This window comes from Rhinoderma darwinii, chromosome 3 (assembly GCF_050947455.1).
Source record: "Rhinoderma darwinii isolate aRhiDar2 chromosome 3, aRhiDar2.hap1, whole genome shotgun sequence".
NCBI lineage: Eukaryota > Metazoa > Chordata > Amphibia > Anura > Rhinodermatidae > Rhinoderma > Rhinoderma darwinii.
In genome coordinates, this window is record NC_134689.1 from 330,068,297 (window position 1) to 330,091,786 (window position 23,490).

At 42.2% G+C, this 23,490-nt stretch overlaps 1 protein-coding gene across 1 annotated transcript; it reads left to right on the plus strand.

Annotated features, from left to right (window-relative positions):
* The first annotated feature begins 8,244 nt into the window (after positions 1 to 8,244).
* LOC142748180 (uncharacterized) lies at positions 8,245 to 14,035 on the plus strand. Its single transcript, XM_075855297.1, has 2 exons — positions 8,245 to 9,106; positions 13,304 to 14,035. The coding sequence occupies exons 1-2, from the start codon at positions 8,428 to 8,430 to the stop codon at positions 13,888 to 13,890; spliced, it is 1,266 nt and encodes a 421-aa protein (XP_075711412.1). The 5' UTR covers positions 8,245 to 8,427; the 3' UTR covers positions 13,891 to 14,035.
* The last annotated feature ends 9,455 nt before the right edge of the window (positions 14,036 to 23,490 follow it).

Genomic DNA, 23,490 nt, shown 5'->3' on the forward strand with positions numbered 1-23,490 from the left:
GGATTGGGAGGTGGAAGGTCATAGATAGCGAAAGGCATCAAACATTCCTTAAGTCATGTACAGAGGTTGTCTTCACTCATTCTTCCCAGTGGGGCTCACAATCTACAGTCCCTATCTGTATGGTTGTTTTTTTGGAGTGTGGGAGGAAACTCCATGTAGATGTTGTCCTTTGTTTGATTTGAATCCAGGACCCCAATTCTGCAAGGCATTAGTGTTAACCACTGAGCAACCATGCTGCCCCACTGTGTGCCTTCCGATAGGAAATCATGTGGCATGTTCTCTCTCATTATGTAGGTATACTGTGCCACATGAAGGCACCATAGGGTACATATGGAGTTGCTACGGCTCAATAATGCACATTAGAACTTAGTGGCAGGCCAGGTATACTCAACCATATGGAAAGTATATTGTGAACAAATATCCCTGCTCTGAAGATTGCCCATAGGTGGCAAAGGCTACCAGGACTACCAGGCTACCAGGTAGGCTACCAGGACAAACCTGTAAGATGCGCTTTGGATAGCTCACCTGTATTACTTGATATAGTAGCAATGGTAATTCAGCTATTTTTGTTAAAGACATGAATCACTGGATAAGTGTGTTTCTCAAATTTTCAGTCATTTCATAGAATGCCACGTCTGCCCTTCAATACGTGGGTGCTGCACACTGTCTGGACACAGTGATTTGGGTAATTGGTAGGCCCCGTCATTCCTATGTCCATGGTGACATTTTATGTGGGCACAAGCCCTGCCTAGTTTATTTCTGTGCGAAGTACAGAAGAAGAAAAATGGAACTGTTAAAATTGCTAAGAAGCAAAGACAGATTTTTAGTGTATTGCTTTGGAAAACCAAGCACTAAAGGATGGAAGGAAAGAAAAACACAAACACAAAAAGACAAACACTCAGCATATCTCCGAGTTATAGGCAGTGATGGGAACACCTCATGTAAGGGTAAGGTATGTTTTTAAATGTTTTAATGCTTTGTATCTCTCATGTGTTTACAACTTATGAATTAAATAAACTTCACCAGGATGGACGTTGTTGAGCACAAAAGTTTTATAAAATGAGAAATCCATGCCGCTTTATCCTGACACAAACCTAAAATATGTCTTCCATCTACACAAAACCAACTGAACCCTTTATCAGTCCCACATTATAAAAACTGTACACCAGTGCATTAAACCTACCTGTAATAGTAGATGTGACCCCCACATACACTTGGGTCCAGAAGTATTTGGACAGTGACACAATTTTCACACTTTAGCCTCTGTCCAACACCACAATGGATTTGAACAAAGCAATTATGATTGGTTTAACAAAAATATTTCATTAACCATTCAAAACAGCTAGTTTTTTCATAGTCACTCTATTTTCATAGGCTCAAAAGACAAAATAGCATAATTATAAGGACTTATTCACACGAAAGTTGTATACGCATGTATTTCAATTGGGCCGTTCACATGGCAATTGTTTGAAAAATAGAACATGTCCTATTTTCCTCCGTTTTCACGGATCCCCCAATAGACTCAAGTTTATGAGGGATCTGTGAAAACGGGCCCCGCACGGGTGCAACTCGGACGTGAAAAACTGACACTTTTCACATGCGAGTTTGCACTAGCTCGTGTGAATTAGCCCTAAAGATTATTTTTAATACTTGGATGCAAATCCTTTGCAGTCACTGACTGACTGAAGCCTGGAACCCGTGGACATCACCACATGCTGAGTTTGCTCAATGAAAAGTTTGCTCAACATGTAAACAGGTCAAATGAATGAGCAAATGCTCGATCATCGGCTGATCGCATCTTTTACGCAAAACAAAAAATGGTCACTAGCCAGTAGCATATCTCCCATTGTAAACAGGGAGATGCGCTGCCGACATGATGCGAAAGCGGGGGGATAATCGAACGTTGTAACGATTGTAGATCTCCATACATTACCGACCATTGCTCCTTGTGAATGAAGCAAACCACCGCTGATCGACGTGCTGTATCATCAATTTGCGCTCGTAATCACGGCCAGTATCGAGCGCTCTAAAAGGACCTTTAATGTTGGTTTCATATGTCCAAAGAATCTGGTTCCAGAACTGAGTAGCATTTTTTAAATGTTTTCGAGCAAGGTCTAATCCAGCCTTTCTGTTCTGTAGTGTTACCAGTGGTTTGCATCTTGAGATAAACCCTCTGTATTTACATTCATGAAGGAAGCGTCTATTGATTATAGACTTTGACAATGATCCACCTACCTCCAGAATCTTCTTGACTTGGCTAGATGTTGTGAAGGAATGTTTTTATTTAACAAGTAAAGAATTCTGCAATCCTCCACTCTAGTTGTCTTCCCTGATCTTCCAGGTCTTTTGGTTTTGCTGAGCTCGCCAGTGAATTCTTACATTTTAAAGGGAATGTGTCACTATAAAAAATTTTTTTTTTTTTTTAGTTAAACAATTATTATTTAAGTGATTACACATTGTTTTAATTTTTTCACAAGTCAGGAAATATTATAAATTAGATTCTAATTTATAGCATTTCCATATGCTGAGCACTAGAGGAAGCAGTTCCCAAAATTGCAGCATGGACACTGGTAAAGCAACCTCATTGATTGAATCTTCAAACCTCCTACACTGTGTGCCGCCATTTTCTGAGCGACTGCACAGTGTAGGAGGATTAGATGCAGTGCTCAGCAGACAGTATAATACGAACATACACGAACATAATACACACATCACATACACGAACATAAATTACCTTCTCCCGCCGCCGCCTCCACTCCTATTTCTTGCGCCTTCGCTTCCTTGAACATATGGCCGGAAGGCACGGCCGGAAGTTGTCATCTTACTGTCAGACAGCGACTTCTGGTCCACATGAAAATGGCGCCGGATTTCGCTCTGCAAACGAGCTTCGTTTTGGTCTGTGTCCACACAGACAGCGTACGCTGCAGAGAATGGAACGGCTTCCGTCCGCATTCTCTATGAGGTTGTATGTGCCGTATTCCATCTCTGTATGTGTCTTTAATCGACACATACAGAGATGAAAAAAAAATGGCTGTAATTCCTAAGCAGTTAATGAAATATTTGTGTAAAACCCCTTGAATTAAAGCTGAAATTCTACACTTCAATCACATCTTCATTACTTTCTTCCAACTCCATTGTGGTGGTGTACAGAGACTAAAGTGTGAAAATTGTGTCACTGTCCAAATACTTCTGAACCCTGAATCCTGTATTATCCATGGAGACCTCAAAATACGTGCTTGTCCGCTTGACCAAATATTTCTCTCCCCATAAGAAATACTTTACACGCTTATTAGCCAGCAAATTTGTTGAACACTAGAAAAAGACCATGCACTATATATTCTGCTTTACCTTATAGAATACGTCGTTTGGCACTATTTCAATGTATCTTTTACTGCCATGACATGTTCTACATATCAAGAGTAATATTAAAGATACAGAAGAATACAGTATGCAACTGACTGTGTATGGAAGGTGTGCGGAAAGTATTGGAATGAGTATTTGAGGTCCTAAGTGGCTTTTCAGAGCATCTGTGGGTAAATACCTTAGGAATGTAAAGATCCAGACTGCTTCTATACCGCTTAGTGTTGGAGGTTATTTCCTTCACTGGTCTGACACTTACTGGTGAATGGAAGGATAACAAGTGTAATGCTCCAACTAGAACCAAAAACTCGAATAACTAGAACATTAGTTGTAGTGAAGCAAAAACGACTATTCGTTCACCTACGTCCAGGGTTTCCTTCTTGAGTCGCAGATACTGGAAGGTGGCACAGTGGAAACTGGAGACTTCCTTCTGCTTCCGCATTTATTATGACTATAGGCTCCACCACACCTTTGCCAGTTAATATGGCTCGAAGTCCCACACCCTTGTAGGCCCTATACAAAATGTAAATCGTCAAAATGTGAACTAAAATGACAACCCTCATCCCATGTATTAGATTTCTTTACAGTAATCCTTTAATGAAAGCAGCGGCACAGTATATCCCATTAAGATATGAGGCAGACCATCATTTCCATGGCTAAGTGTTTGCATTTTGCTGCACCTCCCTAACCTCCTGCCTCATGTGATGTTGAGTATCAGCAGGGGATGCGTGCAGGTCATGGCTGGAATTCACAGCTGCCCTTGCTTTCATGAGGTCACTTTCTTTTCCTCATTAGTGGCTGACACAGCCTGAAGTGCTGGTGACAAGTGTGACTAGCTGCTGGGCTTGGCCCTAACCCCCTGCGCTTGCCATCCTCAGGTTTCCTATTGTGTTGTGTCTTAATTATGGCTGTGCCTTCAGCCAGACATCCCCACCTCGTGTCTCCCTGTGGGGTCACCTCAATCAGCTCAGTCTGTTTATGTGGGACACAGTAGTGGGGGTTGGAAAGGGATCAGCAGGTCCCATCAGGTCCTTTCCTCTGCCTCAAATTGGGAGGACATGGCTGCCCGCCAAATCTCCAATCAAGAATTAACTCTGAAATACTCTGTGTCACATATCTAGCTCCCCTCAAGGGGAAGGGAGAGGGGAACATTGGGAAAGGCAATGGGAAATTAAGGAAGAGATGAACTGAACTTTGCAAAGGCTTCTGTTCCCATGCTGTGTGATATAATAACCTGCAGAGTAATACAGTGACAATCTGAGTGATACAATAACCTGTAGCAAGAGCACAAAAAGAGGTATAACTTGTATAGCATAATTGAATGGCTCTTGGACATAATGGTCTATAGGGAAAGTGAATACCTCTATATTATAATAACTACTGTACTGAAATAGGTTGACATGCTGCAACTAAACAGCAAGATATACTGAAATGCTAATAGGTTCACTACAATTAGGCTGGGTTCACACTACCTATTTTCAGGCGTAAACGAGGCGTATTATGCCTCGATTTACGCCTGAAAATAAGGGTATGTTCACACGCACTAATTACGGACGTAATTCGTGCGTTTTTGCCCCGAATTACGTCCGAAAAAAACGCCTCGATAGCGTTGACAAACATCTGCCCATTGAAAGCAATGGGCTGACGTTTGTCTGGTCACACGAGGCGTATATTTACGCGCCGCTGTCAAATGACGGCGCGTAAATAGACGCCCGCGTCAAAGAAGTGACCTGTCACTTCTTTGGGCGTAATTGGAGCCGTTATTCAATGACTCCAATGAAAAGCAGCGCCAATTACGTCCGTAATGGACGCGGCGTTCAAGCGCCTGCACATGCCGTTACGGCTGAAATTACGGGGATGTTTCCTCCTGAAAACATCCCCGTAATTTCAGCCGTTACGGACGCTGCCGTGTGAACATACCCTTAAGGCTCCAATACGTCGGCAAACATCTGCCCATTCATTTGAATGAGTTTGCCGACGTACTCTGCCGACGACCTGTAATTTACGCGTCGTTGTTTGACAGCTGTCAAACGACGACGCGTAAAATGACTGCCTCGTCAAAGAAGTGCAGGACACTTCTTTGGACATTTTTGGAGCCGTTTTCTCATAGACTCCAAAAACGGACGTAAAAAACGCAGCAAAAAACGCGAGTTGCTCAAAAAACGTCTGAAAATCAGGGGCTGTTTTCCCTTGAAACAGCTCCGTATTTTCAGACGTTTTTGGTCACTACGTGTGCACATACCCTAAGGGTATGTGCACACGGTAGCAGGCTTTTATGTCTGAAAAGACAGACTGTTTTCAGGAGAAAACAGCTGCCTCCATTCAGACGTAAATGCTGCTCCTCGCATTTTGCGAGGCTTCTCTGACAGCCGTAAATTTTGAGCTTTGCTTCAATGAGTTCAATGAAGAACGGCTCAAATTACGTCTGAAAGAAGTGTCCTGCACTTCTTTTGACGAGGCTGTATTTTTACGCGTCGTCGTTTGACAGCTGTCAAACGACGACGCGTAAATGACAGGTTGTCTGCACAGTACGTCGGCAAACCCATTCAAATGAATGGGCAGATGTTTGCCGACGTATGCCTTATTTTCAGACGTAAAACGAGGCATAATACGCCTCGTTTACGTCTGAAAATAGGTCGTGTGAACCCAGCCTTAAGGGAAACATAAGGACAGACAACCTTATAATACTAATATAGTAGAATCAGGTCATAGTAAGGGTATTTTCACACGCAGTAGCAAAATACGTCTGAAATTACGGAGCCGTTTTCAGGCGAAAACAGCTCCTGATTTTCAGAAGTTTTTGTAACTACTCGCGTTTTTCGCTGCGTATTTTACGGACATTATTGAAGCTGTTTTTCAATGGAGTCAATGAAAAACGGCTCCAAAGACGTCCCAAGAAGTGACATGCACTTATTTTTCGCTGGCGTCTTTTTATGCGCTGTCTTTTGACAGCGACGTGTAAAATTACACCTCGTGGGAACAGAACATCATAAAACCCATTGAACGCAATGGGCAGATGTTTGTAGGCGTAATGGAGCCGTTTTTCCCGATTTACGTCTGAAAACAGTGCGTGTGAACATACCCCAATTCTTAAAGGGGTTGTCCGAGATTTATTTTTTAAGTACATTTAGAAATACATTACACATATTAAAAATTTCATAATATACTTACCCGTGCAATCTTGCTTCTGTTCTCCGCTCTGGCTGCTTCTTCCTTCTGGTCACATGAGCTCTGATGTCACCTTTTCACCGCCTCCACTGTCGTGTCGTATCCCGATCACATGGTCTCGTACCAGAGAGACCTCGGATGGTATACGACACGTCACTTGTCACGTGGTGTAGATCGTCTTCTTCTGCTTCACATCCAGTAACGCACATGCGCAGTCACTGCTGTTCTCACGGTCCCTGCTGTTCTCGAGATAACAGCAGGGGCCGCGCATGCGCGTTACAACAGAACAAGCCGATATACACCACGTCACAAGTGACGTGTCGTATACCCGGCAAGAATTCAAGATCAACAACGCGGCAGAGCCGGAGCAGAGAGAGACGTCAACAATCAAGTTCCTGACGGCAGGATTTGGAAACGGGGCCACTTTGGAAAACGTAAGTATATTACAAATGTATTTATTTTTATAACTTAAATGATTTAATGGTGTTATTTAAAATATTATGTTATCTCGGACAACCCCTTTAAGTGGAGTAGTAAGAATCCTAATTTCCTATCAATATTATAGCAGCAAACAATCGGATGCACAGATATAGTTCATAGAGGATTGTCTATACTGGATATAGAGTTTCAGTTTTTGGATGAAAATAAGAAAATTGCATGGTCACCATTGATTATCTAGATAGGTTGACCCAATTTCACGTTAAAGTTTGCAGTAATCTAGGCAAATGCTAACGGTTGTTACAAACTAAGTGCGAGCTCTAGGAATGCTTATAATATCAACGCAAAATGGGGAATACTCTGAAAGCCCAGTCCTGCTGACTTCACTGAATATCAATGCTAAGCAACCATAGAGATTAGTCAGCAAGTTATGAAACTTTCAGTCATAGCATGTAGAAATGTAATGCGCGGTGGAGTGTGCTAACCACGCATGCTCTAATGAGATAAAGAAGCACGTGGTACGGTTACGTCATTTGTGACGTAACCGTACAGTGTGAAAGTCGGAAACCGGAAGCAAGGCAGAAGACCAAATGGACGGGTCTGCACAGGAAGTGTAGATTTTGCATTACTAAGGGGACGGTGACGGAGGAGGATATACGACGCTACAGCCATCTGATGAAACGTAAGTACATTGTAAAGTTATATATTTTTCATTGTTTTATTTAAATAAATGTAATTTTTTCGTTCCGGAAAACCCCTTTAATGCTGTCACAACCATTTTAGAATTCAATTTTCTTATGAAGCTGTGCGGCTGCTCCCAAAGCCATACCCAATAGAGCCATCGTTTTTATATGTTGCACTGATGAGGGCTAACATGCATGAAACAGCAAGCCCCAAAAAATGGCTCCATGTCTTAGGCTGTGTCTGTGGTATACAACGCCAGTTCGGGATGCATACGTGGCCACAAATGCATTCTATGTGAGATTTATGATGGAAGTGTTGACATTAAAATACTTTGTGTTTTGGAAAGGCAATCTTGTCAGGGGCCCCCCAGGCTATTGCCTGGGGGACACATGGTCACACGGCCCCGCAAAAGATGTTAATAAAATGTGTTTTTTGCTTGGTATGTTTTTCTCTCCCCCTTTCCCTCTTTTCTCCATTTGTTATTTTATATTAGAATGGTACTTACCATCCTGGTGTCCCCCGGGTAAGCTGTGCTGGTGGCACGAGTCGGTTTCCAGATGTTTCTGTCTCTGGGCAGTTTCGAGTTGGTCCCAGCTGATTGGACCTAGGTCAGCTGTGCAATTGCATGAGCAGGTTCTGGCAGATTCTATCTCCAGGCAGATTTGTTGAAGGCCAGCTGATTGGTCATTGATAAAATCCTAAAGGCGGGAAAATTGGACATAAAAGGAGCAGTTCATCGTGGTCAAGCAGCCAGTTTTTGAAGATTGGACCGTCGCCATGGATGTCCTGCTGATGGAGCTGATCAGAAGAGCGGAGTCGGAAGGAGGAGAAAACTGGCTGAGGCAATGCCTAGCAGCAGCGCCGTCGAGGGAGGACGCGAGAAGAAGCGAACTTACTGGGCTGGAAGACGACATAGAGGAAGCAGTGTCTCCTGCTGGGTCGTCGCTCGAGGTGCCGTCATCAGCTGCAGCCAAGAGGAGGAAGTCTGCAGCAGAGTCATCACTGAGGGTGGAGCGCAGTTCCGGACGTTCGCTCCAGGTGCCGGAGCTTGAGAGGAGGCGGCCGACCGTGTCATCAAAGAAGGTGGCGCACAGTGCCGGAAGTGCGCCGCAAGTGCCGGCGCCATTGGCTAACCCGCTGGCCAGAAGTTTAGTCAGAGAACGGGAGACAACAGGTTGGTCGGCTATCCCCTCCTGCTCCAAGGATGGTGTGGAGGACACAGCTGAAGCGCCGGCCTCACTGGTTTTAGAGGCGGCGCAGGACTTTTCTTCAGAGCTGCAACCGAGGAAGAGGAGCCGGAAGACTAGGGTGGCTTATTCCCCACCCCCGCCAGTATCAAGGAGAAGAAGAGGTCCCAGGAGTCAACTTTCCTGTCAGCAAGTTTCCCCAGGATCTACAGGCACGCAGCAGGATGTAGCAGAAGTGGTGCCCGACCCAGGACAGGTGGAACAGAGTGGTGAGATGCCAGCTACCCCTTATCTGTCCCACCCCATCCCCCCTCCCCTCAATTCTAATGTAATGTTTGATATTTTAAAATTATTAGCTGATTTGGTCAGTAAGTCGGCTGTTCCTGCTAGTTCCCCCGCTGATGTATGGAAGCATAGTAGTCAGCATTTACAGAATGCTGGTTTTAGTAATATTCCTGTTTTAGAGAAAGGAATTGGTGTTTCGGAAACTTGTTGTAAGGAAGTGATGTCTTGCGATATTTCGCCATTAGGTTTTCATTTACAGCCAGCAATTAAGGAGCGTATTTGGAGGAACGAGTTTATAGATTTATTTTCTTTATTACCATCTGCGAAGGAGACTCTTGTCAAGCAGGATGGTAAGTCTGATAAAGATGAGGATAAAAAACGTTCTCCTCCTAAGTCTTTCTTTAACTGGCTACAGGCGTTCTGTATCTATGCTTCAGTTTTAGGGGAAAAGTCTTTCATTAATTCTAGTAATTTATTCCAGCATGTAGACATCATTCTTGAGGCTTACCGCCAGTTTGGTGGTTTAGCATGGTACAATTATGATGAAATGTTTCGCCAGAAGATGGCAGTGTACCCTTCATTGAAATGGGGCACTAAGGATGTTGGTTTGTGGCTTAGTTTAATACTTCCACAAAGGTCAGTGCCCAAGCAGCAGCCTAGTTCTCAGAATACGTTGAGGAAAGGAGTTTGCTTTGCTTTTAATGAAGCTCAGTGTAAATGGTTGAACAATTGTCGGTATAAACACGAATGTTCCTTTTGTGGGGGTTCGCACCCAATGTGTCGCTGTTTTAAAAGAGCAAACCAGTCTCAACCCCCTAGTTCCAAAGAACAGTTATCCAAAAGCATGGACGCCAGTGAAATTAATAAGAATGGCGCCTTGGCTAGAAATGTTCCCAGACAGGGAGAAAGCTAATTTAATTTTTAACGGTTTTAAGTTTGGTTTTGATATCCCTTCTTTCAAAGGATCTGGTTGTTGCTGGGTGGATAATTTGAAATCCATCCAGCAGCATAAGGATATTGTGCATCAGAAAATCCTGAAAGAGCTTGAAACTGGCAGGATCCTTTTATACATCCGCCGTTTACAGACTTTAGACTTTCACCTTTAGGAATTGTCCCTAAGAAGGAATCGAATTCATTCCGTTTAATACATCACCTTTCTTACCCGTTTAAGGCTTCATTAAACGATGATGCTGATAAGTCTAAAGCGACGGTACACTATGCTTCGTTTGATCAGGCTGTCTCTTTATTGAGACAGTTTGGTCAAAATGCTTTTTTAGCAAAAGCTGATATCAAATCAGCTTTCCGTTTACTACCAGTTAACCCTGCAGGTTTCAACTCTCTAGGTTTTCAATTTGAAGGTAATTATTTTTATGACAAATGTTTACCAATGGGTTTTTCTTTATCTTGTTGCTATTTTGAGGCATTTTCATCCTTTTTACATTGGGTAGTGCAGAAGCAAATTCCGGATGGAGGTGTTCTGCACTATCTTGATGACTTTTTGTTTATAGGTGATACTAGGTCTGAGTTATGTTATTCCTTATTGTTAAAATTTGTCGAGTTTATGAAATTTTTTGGTGTTCCGTTAGCTGAAGAGAAGACTGTGTTTCCATGTAGATCATTAGAATTTTTAGGTATTAGAATAGATTCTGAGAGAATGGAATTAAGTTTACCAGAGGAAAAATTGTTAAAGTTAAAGGCATGGTGTTGCCAGAAAAACATGTTTTTTTTTTTTTAATTAAACATTTAGTGTGTGGGTGATTAAACATTGTTCAAATTTTTTTTATTTTTTTCACGAGTCAGGAAATATTATAAATTATTTCTAATTTATAATACTACCCATTTTTGGTCACTAGATGGAGCTATTTCCCAAAATTGCAGCATTGCAAAATTGGGTTAAAAGCCCTCGCTCTAGTGAGCTCTCAGCATCCCCCCCCTCCTTTATCCTGGCTAGTGCCGGGATAAACGAGGGGTTTGAACGGTGTAACCTCCTACACTGTGTGTCGCCATTTTTTGAGCTAACACACAGCGTAGTAGGTTTACATACAGTAGTAAACACACACAAACACGAACATACATTGAAATCTCTTACCTGCTCCTGCCGCCGCGGCTCCCTCCGGCCCGTCCGCTCCGTTTGCTGCCGCTGGTCCAAGTGCACAAATCCGGAAGCCGCGACCGGAAGTAGTAATATTACTGTCCGGCCGCGATTTCCGGTCCACAGGAAAATGGCGCCGGACGGCGCCAATTTCGAATTGGACTGTGTGGGAGCGGCGCATGCGCAGTTCCCACACAGACGCCGTACACTGAAGTCAATGGGACGGGAGCCGTTCGCAGTCCCTATGGGACTGTGGCTGCCGTATTCCATGTCTGTATGTGTCGTTAATCGACACACACAGAAATGGAACAAAAAATGGCAGCCCCCATAGGGAAGAAAAAGTGTAAAAATAAGAAAAAGTAAAACACAAACACACAAATGAATATAAACGTTTTTAATAAAGCACTAACATCTTTAACATATAAAAAAATAATTTGTGATGACACTGTTCCTTTAAGGGTTTCTTTAGTCAGTATGTTAGCTAGGAAGAAATGTTCATTACGTGATATGCAGTCACTGTTAGGTTTGTTGAACTTTGCCTCTAGAGTTATTCCTATTGGAAGAGTTTTTTCAAAGCGACTGTATTTTTCAACAAGGGGTCTTAAGTCACCTAGGTCCCATATTAGGTTAACGGTTCAGCTAAAAGAAGATTTAGCTGTATGGCTAGAATTTTTATCTAAATTTAATGGACGCAGTTGCTGGCAGTTTAATTTTGAGGATTCTGACTCTTTGTCTTTATTTACGGATGCAGCCGGTAGTATGGGCTACGGGGCATTCTTTAATGGTCAATGGTCGGCTGAGTTATGGCCCAGTGCTTGGCGTGTAAGCAAGGTTACTTCAAATATTGTCTTATTGGAATTATTTCCGGTTTTGGTAGCCATAGTTGTATGGGGTCATTATTTTAAGAATAGGAGAATTTTGTTGTTTACGGATAACAAAGGTGTGGTCTTTGCAATTAACACATTATCTTCAAAATGTGTATTAGTAGTTAAGATATTAAGACATTTAACTTTATGTTGTCTGAAGTTGAACATCTGGTTGAAAGCTAGCTATATAGAAGGAAAAAAGAATGATATAGCAGATTCATTATCTCGTTGTCAGTGGCGGAGGTTCAGAACGATGGCACCAGAAGCGGAGCTTTGTGGAATTCCGTGTCCTCCTCATTTATGGAATCTGATTTGGGACTAATCTATGTTAATATTCAGAGATCCTTGGCTCCAAGAACATGGGCTGATTATTCAGCTGCTTGGAAGGAGTGGGTTAATTTCTGTGTTAATGAGAACTGTAATTTCTTTCATAATGAGGTAGGTCTAGTTTTAAAATTTGTATGTAGCCTGATTAGTAGGAGGCTGTCATTTGCCTCCATTTCTAAGTCTCTGGCAGGCATCTCTTTCTTTCTTAAATTAAACAGTTGTCCGGCTAATTCTTCGCTCTTCCCAGTTAAGCAGCTTTTGAAAGGTTACCATAGGTCAGCTCCGGTTGTGGAAAGAAGAAGGCCTATTTCATTAGATTTGTTGTTAAAATTATTCAATGTGTTACATTTAGTTTGTTTTAGTAATTTTGAAGTGTGTTTGTTTAGAACAGCATTTGTGTTAATGTTCTTTGCAGCCTTGAGAATAAGCGAACTGGTGGCAGAGAGTAAAGTTTCAGTCTCGGGCCTTTCATTTCAGGATGTTAGTTGCAAAGTTGACCATGTTTTGTTATTGTTAAAAAAATCTAAGACAGATCAATTAGGAAAAGGTCGTTTGGTTAGAATTAATCAGTTTTCGGGTTCTGTTCTTTGCCCAGTTTCTAATGTTAAACATTGGTTGTCAATCAGGCCGAGTCTTGGGGTTGCTTTCCTGATTCATCAGAATGGGGATCAGCTGTCCAGATTTCAGTTTAACTCTGTTTTGAAGAAATGTTTGAAGTCCCTGAAGTTGGAGCATTTAAAAATATCCTCCCATTCGTTTAGAATAGGTGCAGCTACGGAAGCTGCACAGTTAGGAATTGATGAAGGGATTATAAAAAGAATTGGAAGGTGGGAGTCTAATAGATTTAAACTTTATGTTCGACCAGACTTGTTAGTAGTGTAATTATATATCCACAGGTAAGCGTTTGGTTGTTTGGATCCTTGGCCACTCTTTTATATTTTGGGCACAGAAGAGAGCCGCGAGAAGGTCCTATACAGAAAATTTGTCTATGGATCCGCTAGTTTTTTCGGTTTTTTGGCATGGGGTAAGGGGTTTGCAATGGAAGAACGTGTTTTCTTTAGTTAAATCACTGAGTTCTTATTGGCCGGATCCGAATTTAATTATCATCCATGCTGGAGGCAATGACCTAGGTAAGACTTTGGACTTACTTTGGGAAATGAGAAGGGATATAGCCTTGATAAAATGTCTTTTCCCTGACGCTACTATTTCCTTTTCAGAGATTATTCCAAGACTGCTATGGTCCTCTGGAAATTGTAAGTTTTTGAATCGAATCCGTAAAAGGATTAATAGAGCCATGTCTAAATACATGTCGGTCCTCGGTGGTCTTTCTTATAGACACAGTGACCTTGAAGACCTCACAGACGGGCTGTTCAGAAATGATTGTATACATCTTTCTGATGTGGGTATCGACATTTTCAATTTGGGCCTGCAGAATTTAATTGAAGAATGGCTGCGGTGTTTTGGGGGGGCCATGTCTTGGTAATGTCATGGCTTGTGGGGTTTGTCACCCAGCTAATGCTGGGCGGACTTGGTTTTTATTGGTCAAAATATTTATATTTTATTATTTATTCGATTATTTATGGTTATTCTCTTCGAATTATTTTATCTTAGGTTACCCTTAATAAACACCGTGGCCATTTTTATCCAAAGAAACTGTTGTCATGTTTTATTTCATTTTGATTAAGTATTGTGGGGTTTGTGCTACCATGTCAGGGGCCCCCCAGGCTATTGCCGGGGGGACACATGGACGCACGGCCCCCCATAAGTTGTTAATAAAATGTGTTTTTTGCTTGGTATGTTTTTCTCTCCCCCTTTCCCTCTTTTCTCCATTTGTTATTTTATATTAGAATGGTACTTACCATCCTGGTGTCCCCCGGGTAAGCTGTGCTGGTGGCACGAGCCGGTTTCCAGATGTTTCTGTCTCTGGGCAGTTTGGAGTTGGTCCCAGCTGATTGGACCTAGGTCAGCTGTGCAATTGCATGAGCAGGTTCTGGCAGATTCTATCTCCAGGCAGATTTGTTGAAGGCCAGCTGATTGGTCATTGATAAAATCCTAAAGGCGGGAAAATTGGACATAAAAGGAGCAGTTCATCGTGGTCAAGCAGACAGTTTTTGAAGATTGGACCGTCGCCCACCCTCCCGCCCTATTGTTCTTAAATTCCTTCACGTCACGTTGTTTGTTAGAGGGGTTTGTCACCCAGCTAATGCTGGGCGGACTTGGTTTTTATTGGTCAAAATATTTCTATTTTATTATTTATTCGATTATTTATGGTTATTCTCTTCGAATTATTTTATCTTAGGTTACCCTTAATAAACACCGTGGCCATTTTTATCCAAAGAAACTGTTGTCATGTTTTATTTCATTTTGATTGAGTATTGTGGGGTTTGTGCTACCATGTACTTTACGTAACCTATACAAAGTCCTTTGTGACGTCATCAAAATAGAACACAGCTTATTTATAAAATCACAGACTGTGTAACATCATCATATTAGAGCAGGGGTCTCAAACTCGGCCGGGTAAGTGGGCCACATATAGAAAAAATGTGAAGTTGACGGGCCGCATTACTTTCAAATTTGATACATTACAAAATTATTGCTAATCAATTAGTTATTTAACCCCTTCCCTCTTTAGCCACTTTTGACCTTCCTGACAAGAGCCTCATTTTTCAAATCTGACATGTTTCACTTTATGTGGTAATAACGTCGGAATGCTTTTACCTATCCAAGCGATTCTGAGATTTTTTTTCTCGTGACACATTGAACTTTATGTTACTGGCAAAATTTGCTCGATATGTTCAGTATTTAATTGTGAAAAACACCAAAATGTAGCTAAAAATTGCAAAAATTACCATTTTTCTCAACTTAAATGTATCTGCTTGTTAGACAGGCAGTTATAACATACAAAATTGTTGCTAACTAACATCCCCCATATGCCTACTTTAGATTGGCATCATTTTTTTGAACATCCTTTTGTTTTTCTGGGGCGTTACAAGGCTTTGAACTTTAGCAGCAATTTCTCACATTTTCAAGAAAATTTCAAAAGGTTATTTTTACAGGGGCCAGTTCAGTTGTGAAGTGGCTTTGAGGGCCTTATATATTTGAAACCCCCAAAATGTCACCCCATTTTAAAAACTTCGACCCTCAAAGTATTCAAAACAGCATTTAGAAAATTTCTTAACCCTTTAAACTTTTCACAGGAATTAATTTACAAATTTCATATTTTTTTTGCAGAAATTAATTTTTAATCCAATATTCTTTATAACACAGAAAGTTTTACCAGAGAAATGCAACTGAATATTTATTGCCCTGGTTCTGCAGTTTTAGGAAATATCCCACATGCGGCCGTAGCGTGCCACTGGACTGAAGCACCGGCCTCAGAAGCAAAGGAGCACCTCGTGGATTTGAAGGTGGAAATCCCCCAAAAGTGACCCCATTTGGGAAACTACACACCTCAAGGAAATTATCTAGGGGTATAGAGAGCATTTTGACCGCACAGGTTTTTTACAGAAATTATTGGAAGTAGGCCGTTAAAATTAAAATCGACATTTTTTCAAAGAAAATGTAGGTTTAGCAATTTTTTTCTAATTTCTAAAGGACTGAAGGAGAAAAAGCATCACAAAATTTGTAAAGCAATTTCTCCCGAGTAAAACAATACTCCACATGTGGTAATAAACGGCTGTTTGGACACACGGCAGGGCTTAGAATGGAGAGAGCGCTATTTGGCTTTTGGAGATCAAATTTAGCAGGAATGGTTTGCGGAGGCCATGTCGCATTTGCAAAGCCCCTGAGGGGACAAAACAAAGAAAACGCCCAAAAAGTGACTCCATTTAGGAAACTACACCCCTTGAGGAATTCATCTAGGGGTGTAGTAAGCATTTTGACCCCATATATGTTTCATAGAATTTATTAGAATTGGGCAGTGAAAATAAAAACAATCTTTTTTCTTCAATAAGACGTAGCTTTAGCGCAAAATTTTTCATTTTCTCAACAAATAAAGGAAAAAGGGACCCAACATTTGTAAAGCTATTTCTCCCGAGTACGGCAATACCCCATATGTGGTCATAAACTGCTGTTTGGGCACACGGCAGGGCTCAGAAGGGAAGGAGCGCCATTTGGAGTGCAGATTTTGCTGGATTGGTTTCTGGGCGCCTGTGGGACCAAAACAGTGGAAAACCCCCAGAAGTGACCCCATTTTGGAAACTACACCCCTCAATGCATTTTTACCTAATGCTGTAGGAAGCATGTTAACCCTGCAGGTGTTTTGTAGAAATTAGTGTGCACTCGATGTTGCAGAGTGAAAATGGGATTTTTTTTCCATAGACATGCCAATATGTGGTGCTCAGCTTGTGCCACCATAACAAGACAGCTCTCTAATTATTATGCAGTGTTTCCCAGTTTTAGAAAAACCCTACATGTGGCCCTAATCTTTTGCCTGGACATTCGACCAAGCTCAGGACCGAAAGAGTACCATGCGAAATTGAGGCCTAATTCTGCGATTTACGAAGTATTGGTTCACAATTGCAGAGGCTCAGATGTGAAATAATAAAAGAAACCCCTGAGAAGTCACCCCATTTGGAAACTACACCCCTCAAGACATTTATTAAGGGGTGTAGTGAGCATTTTCACCCCACAGGTCTTTTCCATAAATGAATGCGCTGCGGATGGTGCAAATTAAAAATTTATATTTTTCTCTAGATATGCCATTTCAGTGGCAAATATGTCATCCCCAGCTTATGCCACTGGGGACACACCCCAAAAATTGTTAAAAGGGTTCTCCCGGGTATGACGATGCCATATATGTGGAAGGAAACTGCTGTTTGGGCACACTGTAGGGTTCAGAGCGAAGGGAGCGCCATTTGGCTTTTGGAGAGCGGATTTAGCTTGGTAGTAAATTTGTTTGATTATTGCTGATGTTTCCATTTATAATGTGGGGCACATGTAAGCATGTACATCAGGAGCATAGTCAGGTGGTATAATAATGGGGTAAAAAAACAATAAAATGATCCATACATGTGTGTTATGCTGTGAAGCAATCCTTTCTGCACAGGCCGGTGTCGCACTGATATATGGCGTCCTTTCTTATGCCCCTTTTGGTCCACACTTCGCACCTTTGCTGTTTGGGGAATTTTGCTGGGAAAGTGTTGTCCTGGTATAATACGGGCGCCCTCACTTCCAGCAGATATGTTTGGGCCCTCCCCTTCCTGGTTCCCTAATTTTAGGTCCTTGATAAATCGCCTCTTGAAACAGAAGAAATGTTCCCCTCGGGCCGGCACAACTGCATATTTTTTAATTCCTGACTTATTGGAGCCATAACTAATTTTATTTTTTCATAGACGTAGTGGTATGACGAGCTGTAGTTATTATTGGTACCATTTTGGGGTACATGCGACTTTTTGATCACCTTTTATCCTATTTTTTGGGAGGCTAGGTAAACAAAAAAACTTAATTCTGGCATATTTTTTTTTGTTTTTTTTATACAGCGTTCACCATGCTTTATAAATTACATGTTAACTTTATTCTGCGGGTCAGTACGATTCCGGCGATACCTAATTTATAGAACTTTTTTATGCACAATAAAATTACTTTTGTAAAAAGAATGTATTTTTTCTGTCGCCAAGTTGTGAGAACCATAACTTTTTTATTTTTTTGTCGTCGGAGCTGTATGAGGGCTTGTTTTTTGCGAGACGAGCTATAGTTTTTATAGGTACCATTTTTGGATACGTGCAAATTCTTGATCACTTTTTATTCCAATATTTGTAGGGCAAAGTGACCAAAAAACAGAAACTCTGGTATAATTTTTTTTACGCTGTTCACCGCGTGCAATAAATAATATTATATTTTGATACCTCGGGTCGTTACGGTCGCGACGATGCCAAATACGTATGGTTTATTTATTTATTTTAATAATAAAGGACTTGATAAGAGAAAAAGGGCGATTGTGTTTTATTTTATTATTTGAAAGTTTTATTGTTTTCAAACTTTTATTTTTTTCACTTTTTTATACTTCTTTTTACACTTTTTTTCAAGTCCCACTAGGGGACTTGAAGGTCCAACTGTCTGATGTTTTTTTCTAATACATTGCACTACTTACGTAGTGCAATGTATTAGTTCTGTCAGTTATTCACTGACAGCAAGCTTTCGATTGCTGCATTGAAGGGGTTAATGGCAGGGATCGGAGATAGCTCCGGTTCCTGCCGTTACAGGTGGATGTCAGCTGTAACATACAGCTGACTTCCATCGCTGATGACCCCAGATCAGCTCCTGAGCCGGCGCAATCTTGCTGATCAGGCTTCGCCGCCGGGCGGATCTTGACCGTTTTCCATGCTAGGCAGACCGGGAGGCCAGTATTAGGCCTCCGATTGCCATTGCAGCTACCGGAACCCAGTCAATTTCATTGCTGGGGTTTCTGATGAGCTGCAAACACCTTAAGTGCAGCGATCGCGTTTGAGCGCTGCACTTAAGGGGTTAATGGTGGGGATCGAAGCAAATTTCGGTCCCCGCCATTACAGCCGGATGTCAGCTGTAAGATACCGCTGAGATTCGGCGATGATGGCACCGGCTCAGCTTCTGATGGCTTTCCATGGCGTACCCATACGGCAAATGTCGGAAAGGGGTTAAACTTCTATAATAATGCTACATTACTATAATAACACTACTACATTACTATAACAATACTAAATTACTATAACAATGTTACATTACTATAATAATACTACATTACTATAACAATACTACATTACTATAACTATACTACATTACTATAACAATACTACATTACTAGAATAATACTACATTACTATAACTATACTACATTACTATAATAATACTACATTACTATAACTATACTACATTACTATAACAATACTACATTATTATAATATTACTACATTACTATAATAATACTACATTACTACAATAATACTACATTAATATAACAATAATACATTACTATAATAATACTACATTACTATAATAGTACTAAGATACTATAACTATACTACATTACTATAATAATACTACATTACTATAACAATACTACATTCCTATAATAATACTACATTACTATAACAGTAGTACATTACTATAACTAAACTACATTACTATAATAATACTACATTACTATAATACTACATTACTATAATAATATTACATTACTATAACAATACTACATTACTATAATAATACTACATTACTATAATAACACTACATTACTATAATAGTACTACATTACTATAACTATACTACATTACTATAACAATACTACATTCCTATAACAGTACTACATTACTATAATAATACTACATTACTATAACAATAATACTACAATACTATACTAATACTACATTACTCTAATACTACATTACTATAACAATACTACATTCCTATATTAATACTACATTACTATAACAGTACTACATTACTATAATAATACTACATTACTATAACTATACTACATTGCTATAATACTACTACATTATTATAACAATACCACATTACTATAACAATACTACATTACTATAATAATAATACTACATTACTATAATACTAAATTACTATAATAATACTACATTACTATAATAATACCACATTACTATAACACTACATTACTATAATAATAATAATAATAATAATAATAATAATACACTACTATAATAATACTACATTACTATAACAATAATACTACAATACTATACTAATACTACATTACTATAATACTACATTACTCTAATAATATTACATTACTATAACAATACTACATTACTATAATAATACATTACTATAATAATAATAATAATACTACATTACTATAACAATACTACATTACTATAATAATAGCGCTAGGTTTAAACTTAACGGAAATTTGCACGATTTCTCCATGTGCTCATTTCAACAATCCAGTTTTACAGATTAAGGGTATGTTCACACGGCCTATTTTCGGCCATTTTTTCGGGCCGAAAACGGCCGAAAAATCGGAAGCAGAATGCCTCCAAACATTTCCCCATTGATTTCAATGGGAAAAACAGCGTTCTGTTCCAACGGGCCGTTTTTTCATAAAAAAACGGCCGCGAAAAAGAAGTGCATGTCACTTCTTGGGACGTTTTTGGAGCCGTTTTTCATAGACTCTATTGAAGACAGCTACCAAAAACGGCCACAAAAAAACGCAGAGAAAAACGCGACTGGCTTAAAAAAAGTCTGAAAATCAGGAGCTGTTTTCCCTTGAAAACAGCTCCGTATTTTCAGACGTTTTTAAGGTGACGTGTGAACATACCCTAAGTGTCGCTAAATGCAGTCCAACGGCTCAGTTGGCAGCATTTGGCAGACACACAAATTTCAAGATTAGGCAGCCCCTTTTTAGATAGTGCCACAGAGCCCTGTATAGATAATGCCACAGTGCCCTCTGTACATACTGCCACAGTGCCCTCTGTAGATAATGCCACAGTGCCCACTGTAGATAATGCCACACACCCCTAGATAATGCCACAGTGTCCTCTGTAGATACTGCCACCCACCCATAGATAATGCCACAGTGCCCTCTGTAGATGCTGCCACAGTGCCCTCTGTAGATGCTACCACAGTGCCCTCTGTAGATGCTGCCACAGTGCCCTCTGTAGATACTGCCACAGTGCCCTCTGTAGATAATGCCACACACACCCCTTGTAGATAGTGCCACACACACCCCCAGTAGATGGCTCCATTGGGGCTCCCTCTAGGAGTGGAATCCCCAGCCAGAGCATTGCCGACGCTTTGGCCAGGGATTCCTCTGCTGGATGAGCCCCTGACGTCACTGTTCATGCACAGTGACGTCAGGGGATCCTCCTGGACCGGAATGTGATGTCGGGCAACCCCAGAGCCGGTGTCCCAGAGTGGGGCACTAGTATAGGATCTGCTCTGGAACTCTGGGGAAGCCACTGACATCAGTGTCCATATATGGACAGTGATGTCAGGGGCTTGCTCAGAGCTGGAGTCCCAGAGCAGAGCCGCTTCTAGCACTCTGATGTCAGGAGCAGAGCTGGAGTCCCGGGCAGAGCGCTAGTAGTGCTCCTACTGGGACTCCAGCTGTGCTCCTGACATCACTGTCCAGCTCTGGGGAAACCCTAGACATCGCTGTCCATATGTGGACAGCGATGTCAGGGGATTCCACAGAGTGCCGGAGCAGAGCCTATACTAGTGCTTTGCTCGGGACTCCGGCTCTGGGGAAGCCCCAGACATCGTGACAGCAATGTCAGGGGATTCCACAGAGTCTCGGAGCAGAGCCTATACTAGTGCTCTGCCCGGGACTCCACTCTGGGGAAGACCCTGACAACACTATCCATATATGGACAGCGATGTCAAGGAATTCCACAGAGTCCCGGAGCAGAGCCTATACTAGCGGCTCTGTGTCCCACGGGCCGTAGATGACAGCCTCAGAGGCCATGCTTGAGACCCCTGCATTAGAGCATAGCTTAGCAATAAAGACAATCCCTAAGAATAAAAACTAACACTATTGTGTCATAATCATGTAGAACACAGCACAAAAATAAAAACAAACAACTATTGTGACAATATCAAAAGTGGGGCATGACCATGGAACTAAAATTAAACGCCATTGTGACATCATCACAATAGAAAACCACCTATAGAGGGCGTGGCTTGGACATGAAGGAGTAGAGACGTGTCTGCTCGGAGCTCCGGACCCACGCCACAGAAATCGCCCGTTAAGGGCATACTTACCGACCCCCGTCGCAGCACGACGAAGGGGAGAAGCCATAGGAACCCGCCGGACACTTTGGGAACCCCCTCCATAGGCCGATACCTCCGGTCTGCACTGGACAGCACTCCGCCGCGCTCCTCTTCCTTACCGCCTGTAGGCCGCACTCAGCTTCCGTCGCCGCGTGGGGCTTCCCCGCCTCCTCTCCTCACAGAACGAGATCCGCACGGCGGCCGCTTCTACCTTCCAGGAGGACAGATGTCGTCTCAGGCAGGTGGTCAGTGCTCAGTGGGTGGCGTCTGAGCGGCTTCCCCACTCCAGTCCACGGCCCTGCTTCCTATACTGCCTCAGGCAGCCCCCGGCCAGGGGACACCAGGGGCGCCATTACACGCGGCCGCGCAGCAGCAGTTCCCGCCGCCACAACCAGGCTCCCTGAGCCAGGACACGCCGGCCATCTTTAGGGGGTCACTGGCCACGCCGACATACTCCAGAGAGCCCCAGCCAACCTCTTCCCAGTGCCCCCCGTTATCCATGGAGCGAACCCTAGCAGAATTATGGGAGATGGTCAAAGTACTCCCCACCAAAACCGACCTTGACCACCGTCTTGCCCGGTTGGAAGAAAAACACGATCAGGCCATTGGCGCGGTCACACAGGAGGTACGCGCACTGACCGCTCGGGTTGAAACTTTGGAGCGCCAGCATTCCATATCCTCACTAGACATCTCGGTCTTATCACAGTCCCAGGCCCCCCAAGCTACGCAAATGCGGGACTTCTCTTTACACCTGGATGATGTAGAAAACAGGGGGAGACGGAACAACTTGAAATTAAGAGGCATACCAGAGTCTGTCCCCCCGGATGGACTTTATGACACGGTGTCACAAATTTTCAACACTCTCCTTAACCGACCGCGTGACATGGCCATCGAAATGGACAGAGTCCACAGATTAGCGGGCTCCCGGAACAGAGAAGGTAACCAACCCAGGGACGTGATATGTAGAATACACTTCTACAAGCAGAAGGAAGAAATAGCCAGGAGAGCCTGGGAGAAGGGGTCTGTTCCATTTGAAGGCGCCGACATTACAATTCTGCCAGATGTATCGAGGTTGACGCTCTCCATGCGTAGATTAGTCCGACCCTTGCTGGAGGCGACAAAGGCTGCTGGCGCAACCTACAGATGGGGACATCCTTTTCATATTATTCTCTGCACGTTGGGACAATCATTTGCAGTCCGGTCCCCAGATGACTTAGAGGAAGCGTTCCGGTTTTTGGAGATCTCACCGGTACGGCTACCTGATTGGATCGAACCCCCGGCAGCGTCCACACTCAGAGGGGCTCCGTTCCCAGAGTTCGTGACCCACTTCCCGCCCCGTCATGGAGAGGAGCAATCTGTGACC